At 37.5% G+C, this 22,294-nt stretch overlaps 1 protein-coding gene across 1 annotated transcript in view; it reads left to right on the top strand.

Annotated features, from left to right (window-relative positions):
* spock1 (SPARC (osteonectin), cwcv and kazal like domains proteoglycan 1) overlaps window positions 1–22,294 on the top strand; it is a 242,627-nt gene that overhangs the window by 202,737 nt on the left and 17,596 nt on the right. The window contains exon 6 of the mRNA XM_084133115.1: window positions 3,782–3,896. Within this exon, the coding sequence (XP_083989241.1) occupies window positions 3,782–3,896 (115 nt within the window). The remainder of the gene's footprint in view (window positions 1–3,781; window positions 3,897–22,294) is intronic.

The raw sequence follows: 22,294 nt of genomic DNA, 5'->3' as shown, positions 1-22,294 counted from the left end.
GAGAGAAAAACCTGAACCTCCAACCCAACCTGTGCCTCCCGTCTATGACCTCACTGCTTTAACCCCACCCACTCCATTTCCTTCCCTTCAGCCAGAATGAAATCAGATGTGAGAGATGGAGTGAGAGAGAGAGACTCGGGTTGAACAGATAGAGGAGAGGGTTTGGACAGATAGAGAAATGAACAGCACATGCTCTTAATGGGCAGCTTCTGATATTTTCAGCTGGAGAATCAGTAACGCTATATAGATAAAGATTATCATAAATGAAAACATCCATGGACCAAAAAAAAAAAAAAAAAAAACTAATTCTTATAAGTGTAACAACAAACAAAAGAATCTGAAACTAGACTGAAATAAAACCAGCATACAAAATAAAATAAACATTTTCAAGCTATGCTGTAATTACCCTGATGCAGACTTGTTACTGTATTTAACTACACCTAGACAGATGAATAGATAGCTAGATTTAGAATACATTATATAGAGAAAGATTATAATAAAAAACCATCCATGGACAGTAATTTTCATAAGAAAAAACTAAATTAAAAATGTATACATCATTGAAACAAACTAGACAATTAGAAAACTAGCATATGAAATAAAATATAATGAAATTAATAAAATGTAAAAAATCAAGCTATATACCTTGCAGACTTTTTTGTAGTGTGTTTATTTAACTACATCTAGATGAATGGATGAATGGATGAGCGGATATATAGTGTGTTGGTGGTGTTTCAGGAAGAGTAGATACACACAGTCCACTGAAAACTCACATGTTGTCATTAAAATGATTTGTAATTTTTTTTTGCATGTATTATAAGCGGAGTATGTCAAAACAGACGTTAAGATTTTTCGCTGACAGATGTGATACATTTATTCTCTGAATGCATTTGTGTTCATCTGGATCACAGCATAGCCTCTTTACTGAACAAAAGACCTTTTCAGTGTTAAAATTAGATACAGGTCTTAAAGGAGTCATGAACTGAGAAATCAAATAAAAAAATAACTTCCTTGTTAGTCCAAAAACAACTTTTATTGAAACCAAGCTCAGAAAACGTCTTGTTTCGGGTTTTGTCACATTATTACAGAAAACAGTTCTTTTAAATTTTAATCCTTTACTGTATTTTTTTTATCAAATAAATGAGGCTTTGGTGAGCATTAGACACTTCTTTCACAAACAAACCACAAACAAACATACCCGTTTATCAAATCTCTGATATTGTCACTCATCTGTTAAAGTGCTTCTGTCACCTGTGAGATACAGACAGTGATCATGTTTGTTTATCTCCTTCAGATGATCAGACTTCACGCTTTATAGGAGATATTGACATTTTGACTGTGAACAGAAGTGACATTTTAGACGTCTTTTGTCATGTTGTGATATGTGTGTGATATCAGATCAGCCAGTGCTGTGTAAGATTTGATCTCCTCATAAAACCAAGCTCAGAAAACGTCTTGTTTCGGATTTTGTCACATCATTACGTATTATTATAGTGCGAGGAAAGACCTCGCTGCCACATCATTGCCTCTTTAGCCCCGCCTACCGATTTTCCGAGACAGACGCAAACACAGGATTACTTGAGCAACAAAACCATTCTTTTCTAAACAAGACACCATTCAGCACCGGCTTTTCAGAGAGACTGAAAATAAAAGATGTTGCAGCGACGACTATATTGGATCCAACAGTAATGTGTCAACACACAAGTGTGGGTGAAAGGGGTTTTACCATGTGTCACTATTGCTCTGTCTGTTACAGATCGTTTGATATGTACTGAGTGTACTGTAGTGCAGCAGTCTAACTGTATAGCTGTGATGGCTATACATTTATCAGGTTAATGCGTTGATTTATTGGATATGTAAGAAAGCATGTTGAGAACGCTGCTTTTGTTATTGTTTTGATCTAAGCCATTCGCTGTAATCCTAAAAGCTTCAGTGAGCGACATCTTCTGTTTTGTCATCAGTAAGACATTACAACACGTTTTATTATATTTAAAACATGACACTGCAAATGACAATGCATACGTTTTTCACTTTATCGAAAAGGATGAACTATGAATATCCTATGAGAACGACAGTGTGACAAACAATGGTATATTCATTCATAATTCCATTTACATGAAACACTAGGTGCGTTTCCATTACAGATTTGCACAAAACTCTTGCGATTTTTTTCTAAATGTAGACAAAAAACTATTGCAAAATGACGGCGTTTCCATTAACCGATGTTATTCGACTAAAACTCCTCTTGCGATAAGTCATTCCAAAAATCATAGCAACGGACGTTTGTAGGTTTATGTATCTCAGCCACCGCACTGGCCATTATTATTAAAGACCCTTATACTGTGAGTGGCTCATATGAGGAGTTTCTGGGTGTTTCTCCCTCATTTCTGCTTCGAGGTTTTGATTGTGGCATTTCTTTGAGGTTTAGAATCCATTATTCCTGTAATTCTTCTGTCTTTTATGAATTTAATAAAAAACTCTGTCTCGTATTCTGTCCAAACACACCGCTCCATCTACGTCAGGTGACCTGTAAATGCGCAAAAACTGTTTCCATTGCAGTTCTGCGAAATTTACGTGTTTTCATTGGGCGTATTTTAAATTCGCAATTTCAATTTGCGCAATTTGAAGGGTAATGGAAACGTGGCTACTGTTTGTCATCCTTTGTAAATTATAACTGTGTTAACACAAAGTACTTAAACTTAATTTGCCACAACCAAGAATTATAAAGCATATGTAATACACATTGCTGGCAAATGTTTCAGCTATGTAATGAGATATTTTTCAACATTAGAAGTTTTCAAAACAATTCCACACGTGTAATGGTGGGGATATGCAAAACTGTTACCCAATCATATCAGTAGGTGTTTTACTTCCAAGTCTTGAATAGTTTTTTTCCAGTGTCTGAAAGAGAGGTTCAAAAACAGGATAGAAAAATTGCTTTTTACTTTAATCTTGATAACATAAGTGGACTTCTGAGAACATTATAAAATGTGGGGAAAAAAATGCAGTTTGTGATCCTGTCACATTTCACATTAGTTTCCTTTGTTCTAGTTTCCAGCCACTAATCAGTTGTCATGGACATTCATTTGTCGAGCGAACCTGTCTGTATTTATACATTATCACTGTGTATAGAAGTTCCTCCTTGCATTCAGGTCTTGGTCTGATATTGTCCGTGTATAGCACGCTTGTTTCATATCTTTGTGTATTGCTTGAGTTTACTTTGTTTTAATAAATGCACTTTTGAATTGAAGACATTATATCCCCTTTTAAACTGTCAGAAAAGTTCTCTCTTTATTCTCTGTCATTATGGAATTATAAATATCAACACAGCAGCAAATGTCCTTATCACACAGATTGAGCTTAAATATGGAAGCAGATGTTGACACATTAACAGAAGAAATAATGACAAGAATATTCTATTCTAAAGCTCACATTTTTAGTATTTCATAAGGGGTCGCATGTCTCAATATTAATCAGCAGGACTGTCTGCTATTTGCTTAATTGAGTCTGCTTTGAAAAAGTATTAAGTATTACACTTAATAAACCATTTTAGTCTTTTAGTCTAATCATGACATCATCTTTAATTAAATCCCAAATAACAGATTTTGCACTGCCTCTGTGCGATTAGATCTGATGAACGCGATCACCCCACTTCAAAGGAACTAAAATCATGTCATCATTTTTCTGGAAACAGACTCATGAGCGATAAAGCTCAACAGTCGGGTTAAATGTGAAATTGTCTCTAACTTCACTACTCAGAATCCTCTTTGTTCTTCCACAGTGTAAACTTGAATTCCAGGCCTGCAGCTCTAGTAAGAGCATCTCTGTGAAGTGCGAGGGTCCGTGTCCCTGTCTGCCAGGACCGGAAGTCATCAGATCACACACAGAGAAGAACGGTGAGTCATTTCCTGTTTGTTAGGATGCTGAAAGGACCCGTGAACTGTCTGAACAGAGATTACATCTGGAGAAATGAAGACAAAAGCTTATTACACACTGCACATAGATCCAGTTTGCTTTAGAACTGAAGTGACCATATGCACTGTAATTTTACAGGTGATGTAATTGTTCTGACTGATGTCAATATATTCTGCATTTCTGCCTGGTTTCTATATATCAAGAGATTACCAAACCTTTTTGTCAGCCGAACCTCTTTGACTCATCAGAGCAGGCAATGTTTTTCCAATCTTCTATTGTCTAATGTCGGTGAGCCTGTGTGAATTGCTGCTGTAGCTCTTCAGCTTCAAGCTTCTACATGTTGTGTGTTCAGAGATGCTCTTCTGCAGACTTGGGTTGTAGCGAGTGGTTTTTTGAGTCGCTTTTGTCTTTATCAGCTGAACCAGTCTAGTCCTTCTCCTCTGACCTCTGGCATCAACAAGACATTTTCTCCCACAGAACTGCCACTCACTGGATATTTTATCTTTTTTGGACCATTCTCTGTAAACCCTAGAGATTGTTGTCTGTGAAAATCTCAGTAGATCAGCAGTTTCTGAAACACTCAGACCAGCCCGTCTGGCACCAACAACCATGTCATGTTCAAAGTCACTAAAATCAACTTTCTTCCCCATTCTGATGCAGATCATCTTTTTCATGTCTACATGCTTAAATGCATTGAGTTGCTGCAATGTGATTAGCTGATATGCATTAACAAGCAGTTGAACAGGTGTACCTAATAAAGTGGCCGGCGAGTGTGTGTATATACATATACATATATATATATACTTTTTAGGCCACATTTACACATAGCCGGGTATTTAGAGAAACAAATATTTCCCCCCCTCTGTTTTCAATAATAACATCGTGCACACAACATCGTTTTCAAAAAAGTTGTCATTTACATCAACCCACATAAATACGCCGTCGAGCACCATCATACCTATGCCAAACCTATGGGCGGCAGTGTAGGGAGAAGGATAAAGCCATGCAAGCCAATCAGAACTGTAAACAAAGGGCGCTCGCATGACGTTAAGCATTTTCTGGCGCATAATATGACGTTTGAGAACCTAAAACCCCGTTTCTCCCAGTTGACACGGCAACACATAACCACGTTTTCAGAACCATCGTTTTCTGTGATGAAAACAGGGTTTTCGTGTAAATGAGAGGCCAATATCTGCGTCTTCCCTTCGTGTAAACGGGGCCTTACTCTGAAGACTTTTAAGTGCAAAAGCATTTTAGGACTGAATGATTTGGGTGTTCATAATTGGGTTTACTCTTTAAAAGAACCAACTCAAGCCAAAACGTTTTAAAATCAGTGTTAAAGAATCTTTCATAGGCCACATTCACACTGTTTTCCAAAAATCTCATTTTAATTTGAAACGAGCTGTGCATGTGGTTTGGAATGGGTTTGTGAAAGTGGTATTTAGTGTGCTTTTGCTGTTTAGAATACAGAAAAATAAACGTATTTGAGTTGGACACTGCAAAACATTTTTGCTGCCTGTCTGAACAAACTGAAAGAGACACATTAAAAAGCCTAGAGAAAGAAAAACACTCAGACGCAAGAAGTTTTTTTATTGTGTGTGTGTGTGTTTGTTTGTTTGTCCTGAGGGAAAAGTGAATAGTGAATTTAGTGTTTTGGGAACAACCCTGGACATCATGGGAACAAGGTTTCTGGAGGAATTGAAACACAAAGAGAGAGCGATGGAGGCATGATTCATGAGTTAATGTGACGTTCAGATGTATTATTACCCACAGGAAAGAACATGTCAAATGAAATATTTTTTACATCTAAGGTTTTTCACATTAAATGAAGAAAACATTTGGGAAATGTTTCTCCTAAAAGAGACCAAATAAGTCACTAGTTGTCCGAAGTCAGGAACCTCAATATGAACTCATTTCTCATCAGATGATCTGAACTGCTCCTCATTCATTTTATCAGTCTATACTCATACTGATGACTCATTTGATTCTCTATTTTAATATCTCGATATTGATTGTTAAATCCCAAGATCGATCTTTTAGTTTAAGCACGAGAACCGATTATCTCTTCCACTTTACTACAGTTACAGCATGAAATAAACAGGAATGTATGTTGAAAGATACCATACAAGCGGTGGACCAATCACAACACACTGCTCCAGCCAACCAATCAGAGCTCATTGCACTTTTCAGAAGGAGGGGCTTCATAGAGACAGGAACTAAAACAAAGTGTTACTGACAGACTGGGAAGACAGGAGCTGCAACAATTGAGAATATGTAAAAAAGCATGAAAACCTATTCTAGCCCAAAAACAAAAACAAAATCAAGGTATAATTGGTTCTCTTTAATGTATATTTGAATGAATGTGAAAAAAGTCTTATTACAGCCACTGTGTAAATGTTTATATTTGGAGTAGAAACATAATTAAAGGGTGATGAACTGAGAAATCAAATTTCAACACTGCCTTTTTACCCCCGCCCACTGATTCTCGCATTACGCGAAACTCATTATAATATGCAAAACTGTTATCCAATCATAGCAGTGGGCGTTTACTTCCAAGTCTTCAATGTGGCACACCCACGAGCGTTTCAGGAGCTAAGCTCAAAACCAGGGTAGAAAATAGCCTATTACATATTCATTTTGATGTTTTTGAATGTGAAAACCAAGCGAAAGTCACAAGTTGACCTCAGACAACAATATAAAAAAATGAAAAAAGCCAGTTCATGACCCCTTTAAATATATGTGTAGTTTAAATGTTAATTATCAGTTTTTGAGTGTTATAGATCTAAAAAATAAATAGCAATACATCAGTTTTATTTGAGAGATTTTTTTTTTTTTTTTTAAGAAAAATTGACATACAAATGAATCGACGTCAAATCAAGATTGGAATCGAATTGAATCAAGAGCTTGTGAATCGGAATCAGATTGAATCTGTATTACTTACATGATGTGTTTTCTTGATGTGTTTTGATACATCAGGCGGTTATTTTAAGGGTTTGGTGTGTGTGTGTGTGTGTGCGTGTGTGTGTGTGTGTGTGTGTGTGTGTGTGTGTGTGTTAGATTTAGATTCATAACCTCTAGTCTGTTTGCACTTATTTCCCAAAGGCTTCCCCAACAGAACAGTCTCTCTGTCAGTTATGCTGCGATATCTGCGCAGAGATGAAGGTTCGTTGTGATAGGAACATTATGATGTCTGTATTTGTATGACTTCAGATCACTGACATGATCTTTAATTGGAAAAGTGCTGCATACATCAGGAAGCAATTACCACAGAAAGAGAGAGACTGAAAAAAATGTGTCATTTGAAAGTCCATTTTTCTCTCATTTCCTCCCGTCTTTATCGTCTCACGGCCTTTTCTCTTTCTCTTTATTTGACCTGTTCATCTTGTTTTGTCATTTTATCTCTGACTTTCATCTTGCTCTCTTTTATGTGTCTCTGCTCTGTATTCAAATGTAGCAGTTATTCCACGGCGTCAGGGCTCAGTGTTCGCATTGAGGAAATGTCTTTCTTCTCAGCGTCTGTCCATTATCTGTTCTTCTGTTTTCGGCCGTGTGATTCTCACTGGAGCTGCAGTGTAGTGAGTGACAGAGGGCAAGACTAGGGGCCTATGCAGATACAGAAAACACAAAATCCAGTTTATAATAAATTGAATTTACTGTAGGTGAAAGCGCAGAATTATTATTATTTATTTTTTTAATGAATAAATCAAAAGTAGGGTGGTACATTTAATCAAATTGTGAATTGGACTAGTGTCTGTGAATATTAAACCATAAAAAGGACTGTTATTAAAATAATTAATTTAAAGAAATTATGGCAACAGTAAATTAGGCTATAGAATGTACTATTCAAAGTAATATTATACAATTATTAAAACTTTATATTTTAAGGAACATCACACAAATCTTTTAATTTTGACTTATTTTGTGCAGCACTTTGTTTGCCACAAAATAAATAATTTTCATTTGATTACATTTTAAAAGATGAATTAAATTGTAAATGCTTTATGCCTTCATATTATTACGACCATTTTTGATAATATATTTGTATTAAATCATAAATCCAGAAAAAAACAACACAGAATTTGGGAACAATATGAAACGTTTCATAGGACACTATTATTGTGATTTTTTTTTAAATAAAGTATTAAATGGTTAACGTTTTGTGAATTCACTTGTCATGTGTAGATGAACATGCACGAATCAAAAATAAATAAAGAGTCCTTTAAGAAGCGAGGAGAACACGCGGGCGTATCAGAATCACATCTACACATTAACATAAACAAAACCCGACAAAGAAACTGAGGAAAGTAAGGGAACATAAAGCAGGGAGTTAATGAGTAGGACAGAAACAGGTGTGTGGGAAATAATTAACAGCCAGGGAAACTAACTAGGGAACTAATGGTCCGTGTCCACTGGCGCGAAGCAGAGCGAGTGTTTTCAGTTCATTCTCTTGGAAATTGAGCTTCACGCTTGTGTGATGCATTGTGGGATTGACAGCGAACCGGAGAAAGTGCTGAGAGCAGCCGAGAGCATAAAAGGTTGGGAAGTTCAGGTAGTGACGTCTGTCTTGAGCGTTTAAAACTGTGCAGATTGTGCTGGAGTTAATGCACAAATTTTGCGCTTTGCAGTTGTTATATATATGTGACCCTGGACCACAAAAAAAAAAAAAAAATCACATGGGTCAATTTTTATTGAGTTTTATACATGACATGGAAGCTGAATAAATAAGCTTTCCATTGATGTATGGTTTGTTATGATATGACAATATTTGGCCGAGATACGACTATTTGAAAATCTGGAATCTGAGGATGCAAAAAAATCGAAACATTGAGAAAATCTCCCATTTATGTTGACGATTGTGCTGCATTCACTCACAAAAATAACTGTTTTATATATACGGTAGGAAATTTACAAAATATCTTCATGGAACATGATCTTTACTTAATATCCTAATGATTTTTGGCATAAAAGAAAAACGGATCATTTTGACCCATTCAATGTATCGTTGGCTATTGCCACAAATATACCCGTGCGACTCATGACTGGTTTTGTGATCCAGGGTCAACATATGTTAAATATTGCAGTTTGGATGCTTTCATTGTGATTATACTGACTGGGTTTACAAAAGTTTATAAAACTGACAGGATATATCTTTACTTGGGGCATTTACAAACAAAGCTGGCCTTTTCCAAATGTAATCGCGTGCATATCTGATGATTATATTGCCTTGTGTTGAAAAAAACCAAACAAACATATATTAAACACACTCGCTACAGACACACCCAAAAGCAGAAGCGTTTTAGTGTCGTCAGCGGCACTGAACGGAGGGGAACGGGGACCGAGCAAACAGAATGACAACTTAACTAAAACAGGACATGACAGAGCATAACCATTACATCAATTGATTAGATATGCTTTTTAAACAGTAAAATTTGGAAAAAAACTTTTAAAAAAACTTAAATGGAACCCAGAAAAACGGAAAACACTGAATTTGGGAAAAGAATACAATGGATTTCATAGGGCCCTAAAAATTTATTTTTCTTAAACGTTATTGTTAAAATGTTTTATGACTGTAATTAACTAGACTTGCTAATGCTTAAAATGTAGTTTAACTATTAAAACAGAATCCAGGAAAATTCTAACTTAAAAGAAAAAGAAAAATTGTAATGGAAAGAATCTAACAAATTTATCGTGGTCCTACAGGAGATTTACATTTCTGCGTTTAGTCGAGACTGTTATCCGAAGCGACTTACAAGAAATTGAACCCATGATCTCGACCGGTTGAACCAAAGAAATTCCTGGAGAGACTGGAAAAGAGAGACAAAGAGGTGGAGATGATTACAGATGGAGCCGGAGGGGGTGGAGATGGGCGATGGGTTTGTCAGGATGAAAGGAGGGATGGAGACGGAGAAAGAAACGACCTGGAGAGAAACACAAGAGATTTTTCACTCACAGCAGGAGAGAAAAGTGAAAAATAGAGAAATCATCCGAGAGAAAATACTGTAGAGAGGTGTGTGTGTGTGTGTGTGTGTGTGTGTGTGTGTGTGTGTAAACAACACTCGCTCATTATGTTTTGAAGAATCGTTTTTCACGTTTTACTCTGCAATATAATACAACACTCACACGCTCATCTTTCTTCATTGGGCCTTAGAGGAAAAATAGCAATATGAGTCTTTCAGTGGAAAATTACATCCACTGAAATCTGTGCGTCAGTGATCCTTGTGTTTCTAGGTCATTCTGTTACACAGAATATCTTCATCTTCCCATCATATGTTGGATTTAATAGATGTAAATCACATTTGTTATTTGCTTTTATGATAAAATTACGATTAACTGAACACAAGGTATCATGTCCCAAGGTGAAGCACTTCTGAAATTTATTCAGAAATATTATTAATCTAAATGAATTTTTTCCAACAAAACGTGTTTTCTTTAGAATATTGTTTTAATTGCTAATTGGTTTTTCATAGTCTTGTTAAATCCCTAACCAAAGCCAGTTGTTTAATGACATCATCCTACAGGAAGTGACATATTTTCTGCTGGGAGATCAGCAGCGCAGACTTTAGTTTCCCTACTATTGTTTGAATGATCAAGTTATATTTAATGTAACTGAGCTTATTTCAGGAAAGGTCTGTTATATATTTTATACAGCATGCATGTGGATGTTTATTCTACAGTATATAGGTAATAGATATAAACAATGTACATACATTACATGTATATTGGATATTATAGGATCTTGGACTTCGAGCCTTATATACATTACCATTCAGAAGACTGGGGTCAGTAAGATGTTTTAATGGTGATAGATTATTTTATTTTTTTTCAGGATTCTTTGATGAATAGAAAGCTCAAATAAATGGCATTTATTTGAAATAGAAAACTTTTGTGACATTCTTAGGGCCCTATTTTAACGATCTAAGCGCATAGTCTAAAGCGCACGACGCAAGTTCACTTAGGGCGTGTCCGAATCCACTTTTGCTAGTTTAACAACGGAAAACTAGCATGGTCTAAAGGGGTTGGTCTAAAGGGGTTGTCCCTTTAGACGCATGCTCTGAAGGGGTTGTCCCTATTCTCATAATGAGTAATGGGTGTGTTTTGGGATTTACGTGCATTAAACCAATCAGAGTCTCATCTCCCATTTCCTTTTAAATGCCAGTTGCAAATTCCGTCGCTATTTACATGACGGAATTTGATAGTGGAAAGACAGAATGCATCTACAGAGTGCAAACGGATCTGCTCGTGCGCGAGGTAAAAGTGTGCAAGCAGACCATCTACGGGACAAGCCGGATTCCACCATATCTTTATGTACACAATAATAATCTTTTACATTGTAATCCTTTTATTTTAAATATTTGGCATGTTTGTGTGCTGCTGTGTGTTTAATAAGCAGAGTGTACAAGATTTAAAAGATTGGATGACGCGCAATTTTCTTTTATTAAATCCAGACAAGACAGAGGTACTAATCATCTGTTCAAAAAACCACCCACAAAACTTCTCACACTACAACTTTAACATAGTAGGATGTCCTGTTACTTTATCCTTTACAGTAAAAGACCTGGGTGTTATATTAGACTGCAACCTGTCTTTTGAAAATCATATTTCATATGTTACAAGAACAGCCTTTTTCCACCTTAGAAACATTGCTAAGCTACGTAATATGCTATCAGTTTCTGATGCAGAAAAATTAGTTCATGCATTCATGACCTCGAGACTAGATTACTGTAATGCTTTGTTGGCAGGTTGTCCTGCGTCCTCATTAAACAAGCTACAGTTGGTCCAAAATGCCGCCGCTAGAGTTCTTACTAGATCAAGAAAATATGATCATATAACACCAATTTTATCATCACTACATTGGTTACCTATAAAGTTCCGTATTAATTACAAGGTATTGCTACTGACTTATAAAGCCCTAAATGGCTTAGCTCCAGTCTATTTAACGGATCTTCTATCGTCCTATAATCCATCGCGCTCTTTAAGATCACTAAATTCGAGGCTTTTGGTCATACCTAGGATATCCAGATCCACCAAAGGACGGAGAGCATTTTCACATTTAGCTCCAAAACTCTGGAATAGTCTTCCTGATACTGTTCGTTGCTCAGACTCGCTCTCCCAGTTTAAAACTAGATTAAAGACGCATCTCTTCAGCCAGGCATTCATATAATACTTTTAATCTTATAGTTAAATCCGACCTCTAGTTCATAAAAACGCCAGAGGAGAACTGGCCCCCGACTGAACCTGGGTTCTCCCAAGGTTTTTTTTTCTCCATTAGGTCACCTGATGGAGTTTTTCGGTTCCTTGCCACTGTTGCCTTTGGCTTGCTCAGTTGGGGATATTTGGGGATATTTAATTTAATTAATCAATCAACAATACTATTGATCAGCATTACCAAACGTGGACGTTTTCCACTAGAAACAAGCATTGATGTATTATTTTAATTTAATACTGTGAAGCTGCTTTAATACAATCTGTATTGTGAAAAGCGCTATATAAATAAACTTGACTTGACTTGACTGTACGCGCCTTGTGGATTCGCCCTCATTAAATAACAAAAAAAATACTGCGCCATTGACTTTAGAGCAGGTTTCAGTTGGTCAATGGCGCAGTCTATTTCTGTTCCCTCAAAATAGCAACACGCCAACAATGCGCCTGAACACACCTCGTTTTCAGACCAGCACGCCCAGGGGGGCACAAATGGGCGCAAATGCATTAGCTATTTAAACAACGTGGCACAGGACGTGAAAATGATAACTGCGTCGGGCTGAAAATAGTAAAAAACACTTGCTTCGTGCTTGGCGCTGCATTGCGCTGGGTGTAAGATAGGGCCCTTAATGTCTTTACTGTCAATTTTGATCAATTTAATCCATCGTTGCTGAACAAAAGTATTAATTTAAAACAAAATGTTGTTGTGACCCTGAACTGAGAATGAATATATATATATATATATTTCCCCCTTTTTTTAGTGTGGAGCAGGGTGGGAATTATGTAATTTTAGGGGCAAGGCCATTTGGCCTCCACCTTTTTTTTTTTTTAGGGGCACCAAGGCCATATGACAGGGCACAAAGGCCATCGTACAATTCGATGGTTTTCCCATTCAGATTGATACCATAACATCCTAATTTGGAATAAGACATGGATTATGACTTTTTTAATAAAAAAAAAAATTTTTTAATGAGAGAGAGAGAGAGCGCCATTACATCCAGAAGGTATACACCCTCACACAACAATAGAAACAACATAAATGCCAATAAAAGCATTCAGAAACACCACAAATGCCAATAAAAGCATTCAGAAACAACACAAATGCCAATAAATTAATAATTTCCTGCATTGTCGAACGCTCTTCTTCATGTGTTCCAAATATGGACTATAATGTTCAGTAGAGCGCCCTCAGGCTGCTGGTATGAATTGAAAACACAGCACATCAGTATACAGCGCTCATAATGATTACATCGACGCATTTGGCTATAAATTCAATAAAATATTATTCCTGTCAATAGAAATCTGATGTAAACTGAGAATATATCAATATTTCTCCAAATCTGCACACTTTTGAGCTAAAAGCCGTGAGGGACGTTGTTTTGTGAATCGCTTTCATGACGACAGCACAGGAGTTTTTTATGAATGGGAGCGTCTGACGCTCATAATTCATATTAAAGGTATCGACTCATTTTTGCATTTCATAACTCCTGACACAAATTAAGACATAACTGTCAATGTAAATTTCTCAGAATACAATAGTGGTCAAATACTGAAACATGAGTCTTATATCTTTTTAATGATGTAAGTTATAGTTTGTCAAGGTAATAACATTAAATCTTATAGTAACTTTGAACTATTAAAAAAAAAAAACGCTTCAGTGCGCCGACGCCGTTACCTCTGGAACCTTGCATAGGGCCCTTTTCTGAAAAGGGCACTTATCTACTAGCAAATAGATTTTGATATTTTTAGGTCAAACCGTTCTTGTCTGTCAGTCATATAATGCAGGTCTATGGTCACGGTCTCAAAGAGCATCCACAGAGTCCAAATTAAAACAATTCCCCATCGTCCAAATTAAACAATTCCCCATCGTCCAAATTAAACAATTCCCCATCGTAAGTACACATTGATGGCCTAAGAGACGAAACGAGCGGTTTGTGTGAGAAAACGAACAGTATTTATATCGTTTTTACCTCTTGTAACACAGCGACGTCCAAGTGATCTGAGGGCGCCCGCGCTTCCTGCTGTGTGACGTGTGCGCAGACCGGTGCATAGATAGACATATAGATTTCGCCTTGGCTACGGCAGTTCATGAACGAATGCCGTAGCCAAGGCGAAATCTAGTGTATATATCTATGCACCAGTGTCGACAACAGAGTGTCGTTCTTCTGTTGGTGCTGACGTTACATGCTTCTTGCACTGCTGTTTTGATGCGTGAGATCATCGATGTGATTATGACACTGCACCTGCGCGAATCCACAAACTAATTGAAGTTCAGAGACTACTTGGGTGGAACTTGGACAGGGCCAGGGCACACAGGCCACTGTGGCCGTACGATGATTTTTTTTTCACAGGGCATGAAGGCCAAAGGGTAGGGCAACGGCGGCCATGGCCGCGTGGCCGTGGTATAATTCCCACCCTGGTGTGGAGATTCCATTTATTATCAGATTTATTAATTTGTATTTATAATAAACAATTATATATGAACTTAAACTTGAAAATGAATGGCTTCAGTAGCTCATCAAACACAGATGTGAACGGGCCCCTGCAGAACATTCAGAAAATCCTCTAATTCCTCCTGAATCTCAGGTGCACCTGTCGAGCATTAATGTGATGGTTTTAATACATCAGAATAAATGTCACTGGAGTGTTTGACTCTCTCACACTCGTAAACACTTCATTTTAAAGGTCAGACATATCAATAGCTCTCTCTTGCAGGCTTACGTGATCAAAACATTAGGAGATGATAAATACGTTATTCAGTGCTGTTTGTTGTTTTCATTCAACTACGTCTGCATTCGTTTAGTTCTGACAGCTTGTGTGCTTCTAATGTTTGTCAGGTTTTTTTTGCACCAAATCAGTTGTAATTGAGGCCATTTTCCATCCTCTATATGACACATGCCACTGTACCTTTAAGACGACTTTGTTGCGAAATGAGAAATGGTAGTAAATGAGTTCATTATTGGGATGTCATTGTGATATGAAGGGTAGGGTGAAGGGTCACTTTTCTTAAACTGGTGTTGGCATTTAAAATAATAAAGAAAAGTGTTCCAAGGTACCTGACAGAGTATTATGTACTTGTGAGAGATGTGCATAATCATTCTACAAGAAGGAGAAGCACTGATATATGTCCTTGTAGATTAAGAGTTTAATGGGGAAGATTTTTTTTTATATATATATATACTAGTTCTCTAGCCTTTTTGTATAAAGCAGATACAAGTTAAAAGTGTTTTTAGAAAGGAAGTTAAAGAATGGCTTTTTTTATCATTTCTTTAAAGGTGATGTAGTGTGAGATGCTGAACTTGACGGTGATTTCTCTTCATAAATTATATGTTCTTCCATTTTGAAAACAAGGACCACAATGGAAATAAGCCTTTGGCTTTATTGTGTAAATTATCTTTGAACGTTTTTGAAATGTTGTATGAACTATAATAAATTTTATATCTTGTCTAATAAAGCAATCAATCAAATATCTGATTTCAGTTGTTCACAATACGATCTCATTTGTTAACATTAGTTAATGCATTAGCAAAAATGATCTAACTTAGTCATTTAGTTTCAATATATGTTCTAGGTGGACTGAAGAGGACTGAGTGTCTCTGCATACTACAGCAAAATAATATTTCAGAATAACCCCTTTAAGAGTAACTTATGTGCATTTTAGTGGATTTCCTCATTATTCTGTTCTAGCAAAAATAAAAAGATTTTGAACTCCCAAACCAACTCCAAATGTTAGGTGTTTTGATCATCATACTATATTTATGCTATTACATGTTTACAAGTTCTGAATAAAATGTGTGTTGTTTGTCTGTGAGCATCTCACCACTATGATACTAGTGGTGTTTCTATGTGTTTGCTAAGGTGTTAGGAGTGTTTTTAACACATTAAGGCCCCTATTTACTTCAAGCGAAATTTAAATGACAAACTGGTGTGACGTCATTTCAAACTAAATCAGGCCAAAACAAAGTTCATTTGGAGTCGGTTTTGGGACTTTAAAACAGCTTGCCAAAGTGAAGTTCTTGGAATTGGTCTGTGCGTGGTGATGATGAACACACACACACACACACTCTGGAGAGCTGCTTTAGAGTAGAAACTGAAGTTGTAATTCTAATTGAAAGCGACACTGACTCTGTTTTCATGTTTGATACTGTAAAGCTGCTATTGTATAAAGTGCTATAAATAAACGTGACATGACTTGACTGGATAACTGATTTCACCCTTCAGCTGGAGTTTGATTGACAGGCGATCTGACCAATCATAACACCGAAACAAACCAGACAGGAGAGTTTAACGATTAACGTCACTGGACTTGAACTTGAAAAATTGTGTATACAAGTGTATTGATGTCTTTCCGGGCTTGAAACAACATTCCTTCTGATGTTCATTCAAGTTTATTTTGTAAGTAGGAAGAGATGAATAATTCATGTGCCGCTTGAACTGAGGCGCTAAAGCGATCTGTCAGGACCCACACAACAGTATTTATTATCTTTGGGTATTTTATTTATATTTGCGAAGGGTCAGTTGGGGAGCTTGTCCAAACATACTGTATGCACATCACAATGATCAGATGCTTTCTTTTCTGCTGTTTTCTTACTGTTGTCATTTTTGTTGTGTTTTTTTTTATTGAGAAGAAAGTGTGCAGCACATATTTACATATTTATCTAAACGCCGCCCTCAGTAGTGTGGACGGCATCCGGATGTTCACTAACAGTAGCCGCGTTTCCATTACCCTTCAAATTGTGCAAATTGAAATTGCGAATTGAAAATACTCCCAATGGAAACACGTCAATTTCGCAAAAACTCCCATTTATCTCGCATAAGGCTCGCATGAGGTGGTTTTTCAGGCAATTCGAAAAATAAATATTTCGCAAAACTGCAATGGAAACTGCATTTACGGTCACCTGACGTAGATGGAGCGGTGTGTTTGGACAGAATATGAGACAGAGTTTTTTATTAAATACATAAAAGACAAAATAATTACAGAAATACTGGATTCTAAACCTCAAAGAAATGCCACAATCAAGACCTCGGAGCAGAAATGACTGAAAAACACCCAGAAACACCTCATATGTGCCGCTCACAGTATAAGGGTCTTTCCTTGCCATTAATGATTGGATAACACACATACGTCTCCTTCCAGAAATAATAATAATGGCCAGTGCGGTGGCTGTGATCTATATAAACTTACCAACGTCCGTTGCCATGATGTTTGGAATGACTTATCACGAGAGGAAAAAATGATGTTTTAGTCGCATATCATTGGAAACGGCGTCATTTCGCAATAGTTTTCTAGCGATATTTAGAAAAAATCGCAAAAGTTTTGCGCAATTCTGTAATGGAAACACGCCAAGTGTATTGTGGCAAAAAAAAAGTGTGAGAGTATTTTGGGGCTTTTTTGTTTGGGGTCTGGATCCAGAAGGTGAAAATGGTCTGTTGAAGTAACGGCGCAATGATCTCCTCAACAGGAGTCATTCAAGTCTGGAGCATAAATGCAAAGTTTAATACTAGTACTAATACAAGATGCTGTGAAATCGGTGCACGTTTGTTTCACATACTTCAGTAGTTTACTTTTAGTGGAGCAGACCACCTGAGATCCTTCACTTTTGCATTGATAGTTTGCTTTAATGAATGTGTGTGTGTGTGTTGAAGGTGACTCTTCAGTGCCTAACAGAAGTGTTGTGCCTTCGGACGTCCTACTTTATTCTCTGATTACCCGTAATTCAATGGGACCAACACACACACACATACACAGCTTGCACAGTACCTTGTGGGAGTGTGTAAAAACCTGAATTTGCATTGTTGCCAGACTTTATGAATCATCAGAAAAGCCACGGTGCTCTTCTGTTCTTCATGAAATCTCACACTCGTTGTTAGCGGGAGGCCCTGAGGAATACTGTATACTTTGATTAAAAGAAGTAAAAGAGACTCAAAGTTCAGCACAGAGAAACTGAATAGGAACAAAAGGAAAGCACAGCTAATTAATTAATGATCTTCGTTATCAGCGTTTCCCTCTGTTAGTCCAGCTCGTAGCGATAGAGGAAGGACGATAAGAAAAGTAAGAGCTGTTTTATTCGCTCACACACTCTCTCTTTTTCTGTCTTTGACAGCAAACCAATTCATAATCAGACTCTCTTAGATTAAACGCTTTTCACGATGCACATTGTTTAAAAGCAGCTTTACAGAAAATCACGATGTTAAAGTGTAAGTTTGCAGATTTTCAACCCGCTCTGTATGGTTACAATGTCAGTAGTATATGTAAATGAATGATGTTTACTCTTTCTCTGTGTTTCCTCGGTCAGAAATGCCAGCAAAAGTCCACTGGATGACGCAAAATGCTTTTGACAGCTCCAGGGCTTTTGTGAAAACTATAGATCATGCTTTCGCATTTTTGTATCCTCGGCCACAGACAGTCGGATCAGCAGAGGGTTATTAACAGAACAGTTATTGTAAGAGTAGGTTTGTCACTGAAACGTGTATCATATTTTGTCTACTCTTTAAACAGCATAATGGTGAAAAATGAAAACCATGGCAATAGCTTTCATACGTGTATGCGATGGCGTTTTGCTTCGGGGAGTTGGGTGGAACTGACCGTTTGGCATAAAACAGATGCGTTGACTCTGGATTTAATAAAGCACAGTGGACCAAAGTCCTCTTTTCTGATGAGAGCAAATTTTGCCATCTCATTTGGAAACCAAGGTCCCAGAGTCTGGAGGAAGAATGGAGAGGCACACAATCCAAGATGCTTGAAGTCCAGTGTGAAGTTTCCACAGTCTGTGTTGGTTTGGGGAGCCATGTCATCGGCTGGTGTTGGTCCACTGTGCTGTCCACTCAATGCAGCCGTCTACCAGGACATTTCCAGAGCACTTCATGCTTCCTTCAGCAGACAAGCTTTATGGAGATGCTGACTTCATTTTCCAGCAGGATTTGCACCTGCCCACACTGCCAAAAGAACCAAAACCTGGTTCAATGACCATGGTATTACTGTGTAATTACTGTGTGATTTTCTGGGATTTTGATTTCGTGGGTTTCATAAGCTGTAAGCCATAATCATCAAAATGATAACAAATAAAGGCTTGAAATATCTCACTTTGCATGTAATGAGTCTATATAATATATTAGTTTCACCTGTTAAAGCTGCAGTAGGGAGCTTTTAGAAAACGTTGACTTAGCCTGAAAATTTGAACAAGCACAGCTTACAGGTCACTCCCCCTTGCTCTCTGCTGCGCTACAGCTCCTCCCCCACAGCGGAGCCTGCCGTGAATGCGCAGGCTAGTAAACATGCAGGGCCACTGATGATGGCGGATAAACAGTTATCGCACATTCACTGGTAGGGACGAAATATCAACAATATGCTTTACATTGACTATGGCCTGCCCATACTTTGACTGCACACTTGGTCCTCAAATCATTACGTATTTTGCACTACATGTAATGTAACTTCATAACGTTGCACTCTTTATATAAGTTATAAATAGCTGGCAAGATAATAACGGTAACGTTACAGTATGTAAGTAATTATTCTAGCGATGTGTAATGCTAAATAAGGTTTGCTAGTACATTATTTCAGCAACATGACAAGCCAGTGAATTAGCAGGTTTCAATTGTTGCTTTGCACAGTGCGTGACATTGTATCTGTATGTTATGCGGCTAGAGTTTTGACACTGAGTCAATGACGCGCTTGTTTATCGTCATCGGTCTTTTTCCGTTTACCTGTCTTTGTTGTATGAGCAGGTGCCACTCGAGAAATTGGCAGTTTTGGATGTTTGTCCGCCATTAGCACAGCTGCGGCACACCGGCAATCTTGATTTTGAACGACGGTACGCGCTGTGCGAGAGAGGGGTGTGATCAGCACGTACACAAGCATGATTGACACTGCTAAGACACTCCTCCTGGCTCTGATTGGTTGTTTCTTACCGGGAGCGGTGTATTTCTGCAAATGGCAATAGGACCACTGGGAGGAGTCAGAGGAGCTTGATTTTTTCACAGATTATCTGTCTCATATTCTACAGTCGGGACATAATGACAGTTTTAACAAATATGTAAAAAATACATTTTTACAAAAGTTACCTACTGCATCTTTAAGTTGAATTCTTGAAATAAATCAACTTTTTGATGATATTCTAATTTTATGACCAGCATCTGTATATAAACAATCAAGCAGGTGAAATTTGCGATTTAATATGCAACACCCTTTGTGAGTATTCAGTATGTATGCAGATAAAGTTGTGTATCCATGTGTATCCAACTTTATATAAAGAGCTGGGCGATAATATAGTTACACTTTGCAATGAAATAAAAAATCAGGCAGTGAAGATTTGTTATATAGTATGTATTGCTTTACATGAGTGCGCTGAATGTATGTGGAAAAAGTTAGATGTAATATATATCCAACTTTATATAGAAGTCTTGTGACAAAGTAAAAATTTGTGTGATGATATAAACAAACACGCAGCTGAGATTAGCTATATAGTACTATATATTGCTTTATGTGAGTATACAGGTAAAGTGGGGTGTACTATATATCCAATTTTTAATATATCACTGGGCAGTAATATAGTGTGTGTGTGTGTGTGTGTGTGTGTGTGTGTGTGTTATTTTTATTCTGTTCAGATCATCAGCCCCTTATTTCCAATTGGGAATTGAATAAATCATGAGTTGTTCTTCTACATATCTTGATGTCAATCGTTCAGCTGATGAAATATTAAGAATATTTCTTTCTAAAGAGTTTGCAGTTGTGTGCTAGCCTGGGTTTCCCCATGCTGCCTTGCGCGCAGCACGATTTTATTCACGCTGCTAGGCAGCCTGGACAGAACGGGGAGGGAGCAGCAAGACGATGACGACGTCTATGCGACACACCGAAGCAGTTTGTTTATATCTATGGATCCAACATGGCATCAGACGCGAAGTTACCTTTCGATGCAGCCTTAGATAGTGTTCTAAGTAGTTTAGAACGCAAGTTTATTTCGTCTTCTTCCTCGTCGAATTTCTGTCGCTCTACATACGTCATCTGGAATAATTGAAACGATTGGCTATGAGCTACGTACAGGCGCATTTGATAGACATTCGTAGCGCCCAATAAACGGCTCTGGGCATTCGTAAACCACGCCTCAAATACGAGAAAATGAACATGTGGTTCCCAGACCACGTCTCAATGAGAAGAGGTCTGACGTTAGCCAGGCTAATTGTGTGCATGGGTTTGTTTGGTAGTTAAGCTATACAGGAACAAGAAATAATTGTCTTCCAAACATCATAATATTATATTAATTGCACATAATAAACTGAAATATAAGCTTATAGGAAGGAAAGCCAAGTCAACTCACCTTTATTTATATAGCGCTTTTTACAATACACATTGTATCAAAGCAGCTTCACAGTGATAACATGAAAATAATACAACAAAGTTTGTTTCTAGAAGAAAATTGTGTCATCGTCCACCTGAAGTAAGGCAGATCAATACTATTGTTGAATATTGAATGTCCACAACTAAGCAAGCCAAAAGCCAAGACAACAGTGGCAAGGAACCAAAACTCCATCAGGTGACAGAATGAAGAAAAAAACTTTGGGAGAGGGAAAGCTTGGTAATGAATGCACTGTGGCTTTTGGGAGACTGCATGGATTTCTTGGCTCATGAAAATCGATTCGTTTTCTAAAGTGCAGAAATCACATTCTGAGTTTAAAGACGTTTTAGCTCAGGAATAGTTTAAGTTTAAAAGAGTTTGAGTTGGTTGGATGTTTGTAGTCATGTGTTGGTGCTTGTTCGCGGTTGAGCTTCTCTGTTTGATCCACTTGTCTTTTCCAACCTGCTGATCTGTGTTTCATCGTAAAACACCCATAATCCTTCACTCTGGCAGGAGATGAATCGATGAAGATCTCAGTTTTTCTCGAGTTCTTCGCTCTCTGAACCATTCCTGTTCCTCCACTGGCCACCCACCAGCTGCGAGCAGCACGAGCACACAGTCCTCTACACGTTCACACATGCTCCTGTTTCAGAGTCTGGATGAGTTCCTGAGCCTCGAGAAAGAGAAAGAGCTTTTTTGAATCATTGACAACACCCACTCAACATATGCTTCTACCCAGGATGCACACGCACATACTCGCGCTCTTGATTTGCATTTACAGAAACTGTTCGGTTAAAGAGATTAATTCTTTTTAACCAGATTCCCAGTTTCATTTTAATTAAGCA

The sequence above is a fragment of the Abramis brama genome (genome assembly GCF_963993115.1).
Source record: "Abramis brama genome assembly, chromosome: 13".
Classification (NCBI taxonomy): domain Eukaryota; kingdom Metazoa; phylum Chordata; class Actinopteri; order Cypriniformes; family Leuciscidae; genus Abramis; species Abramis brama.
Note: the sequence above shows the minus strand (reverse complement) of the source record. Positions and strands in the feature narration are given on the sequence as shown.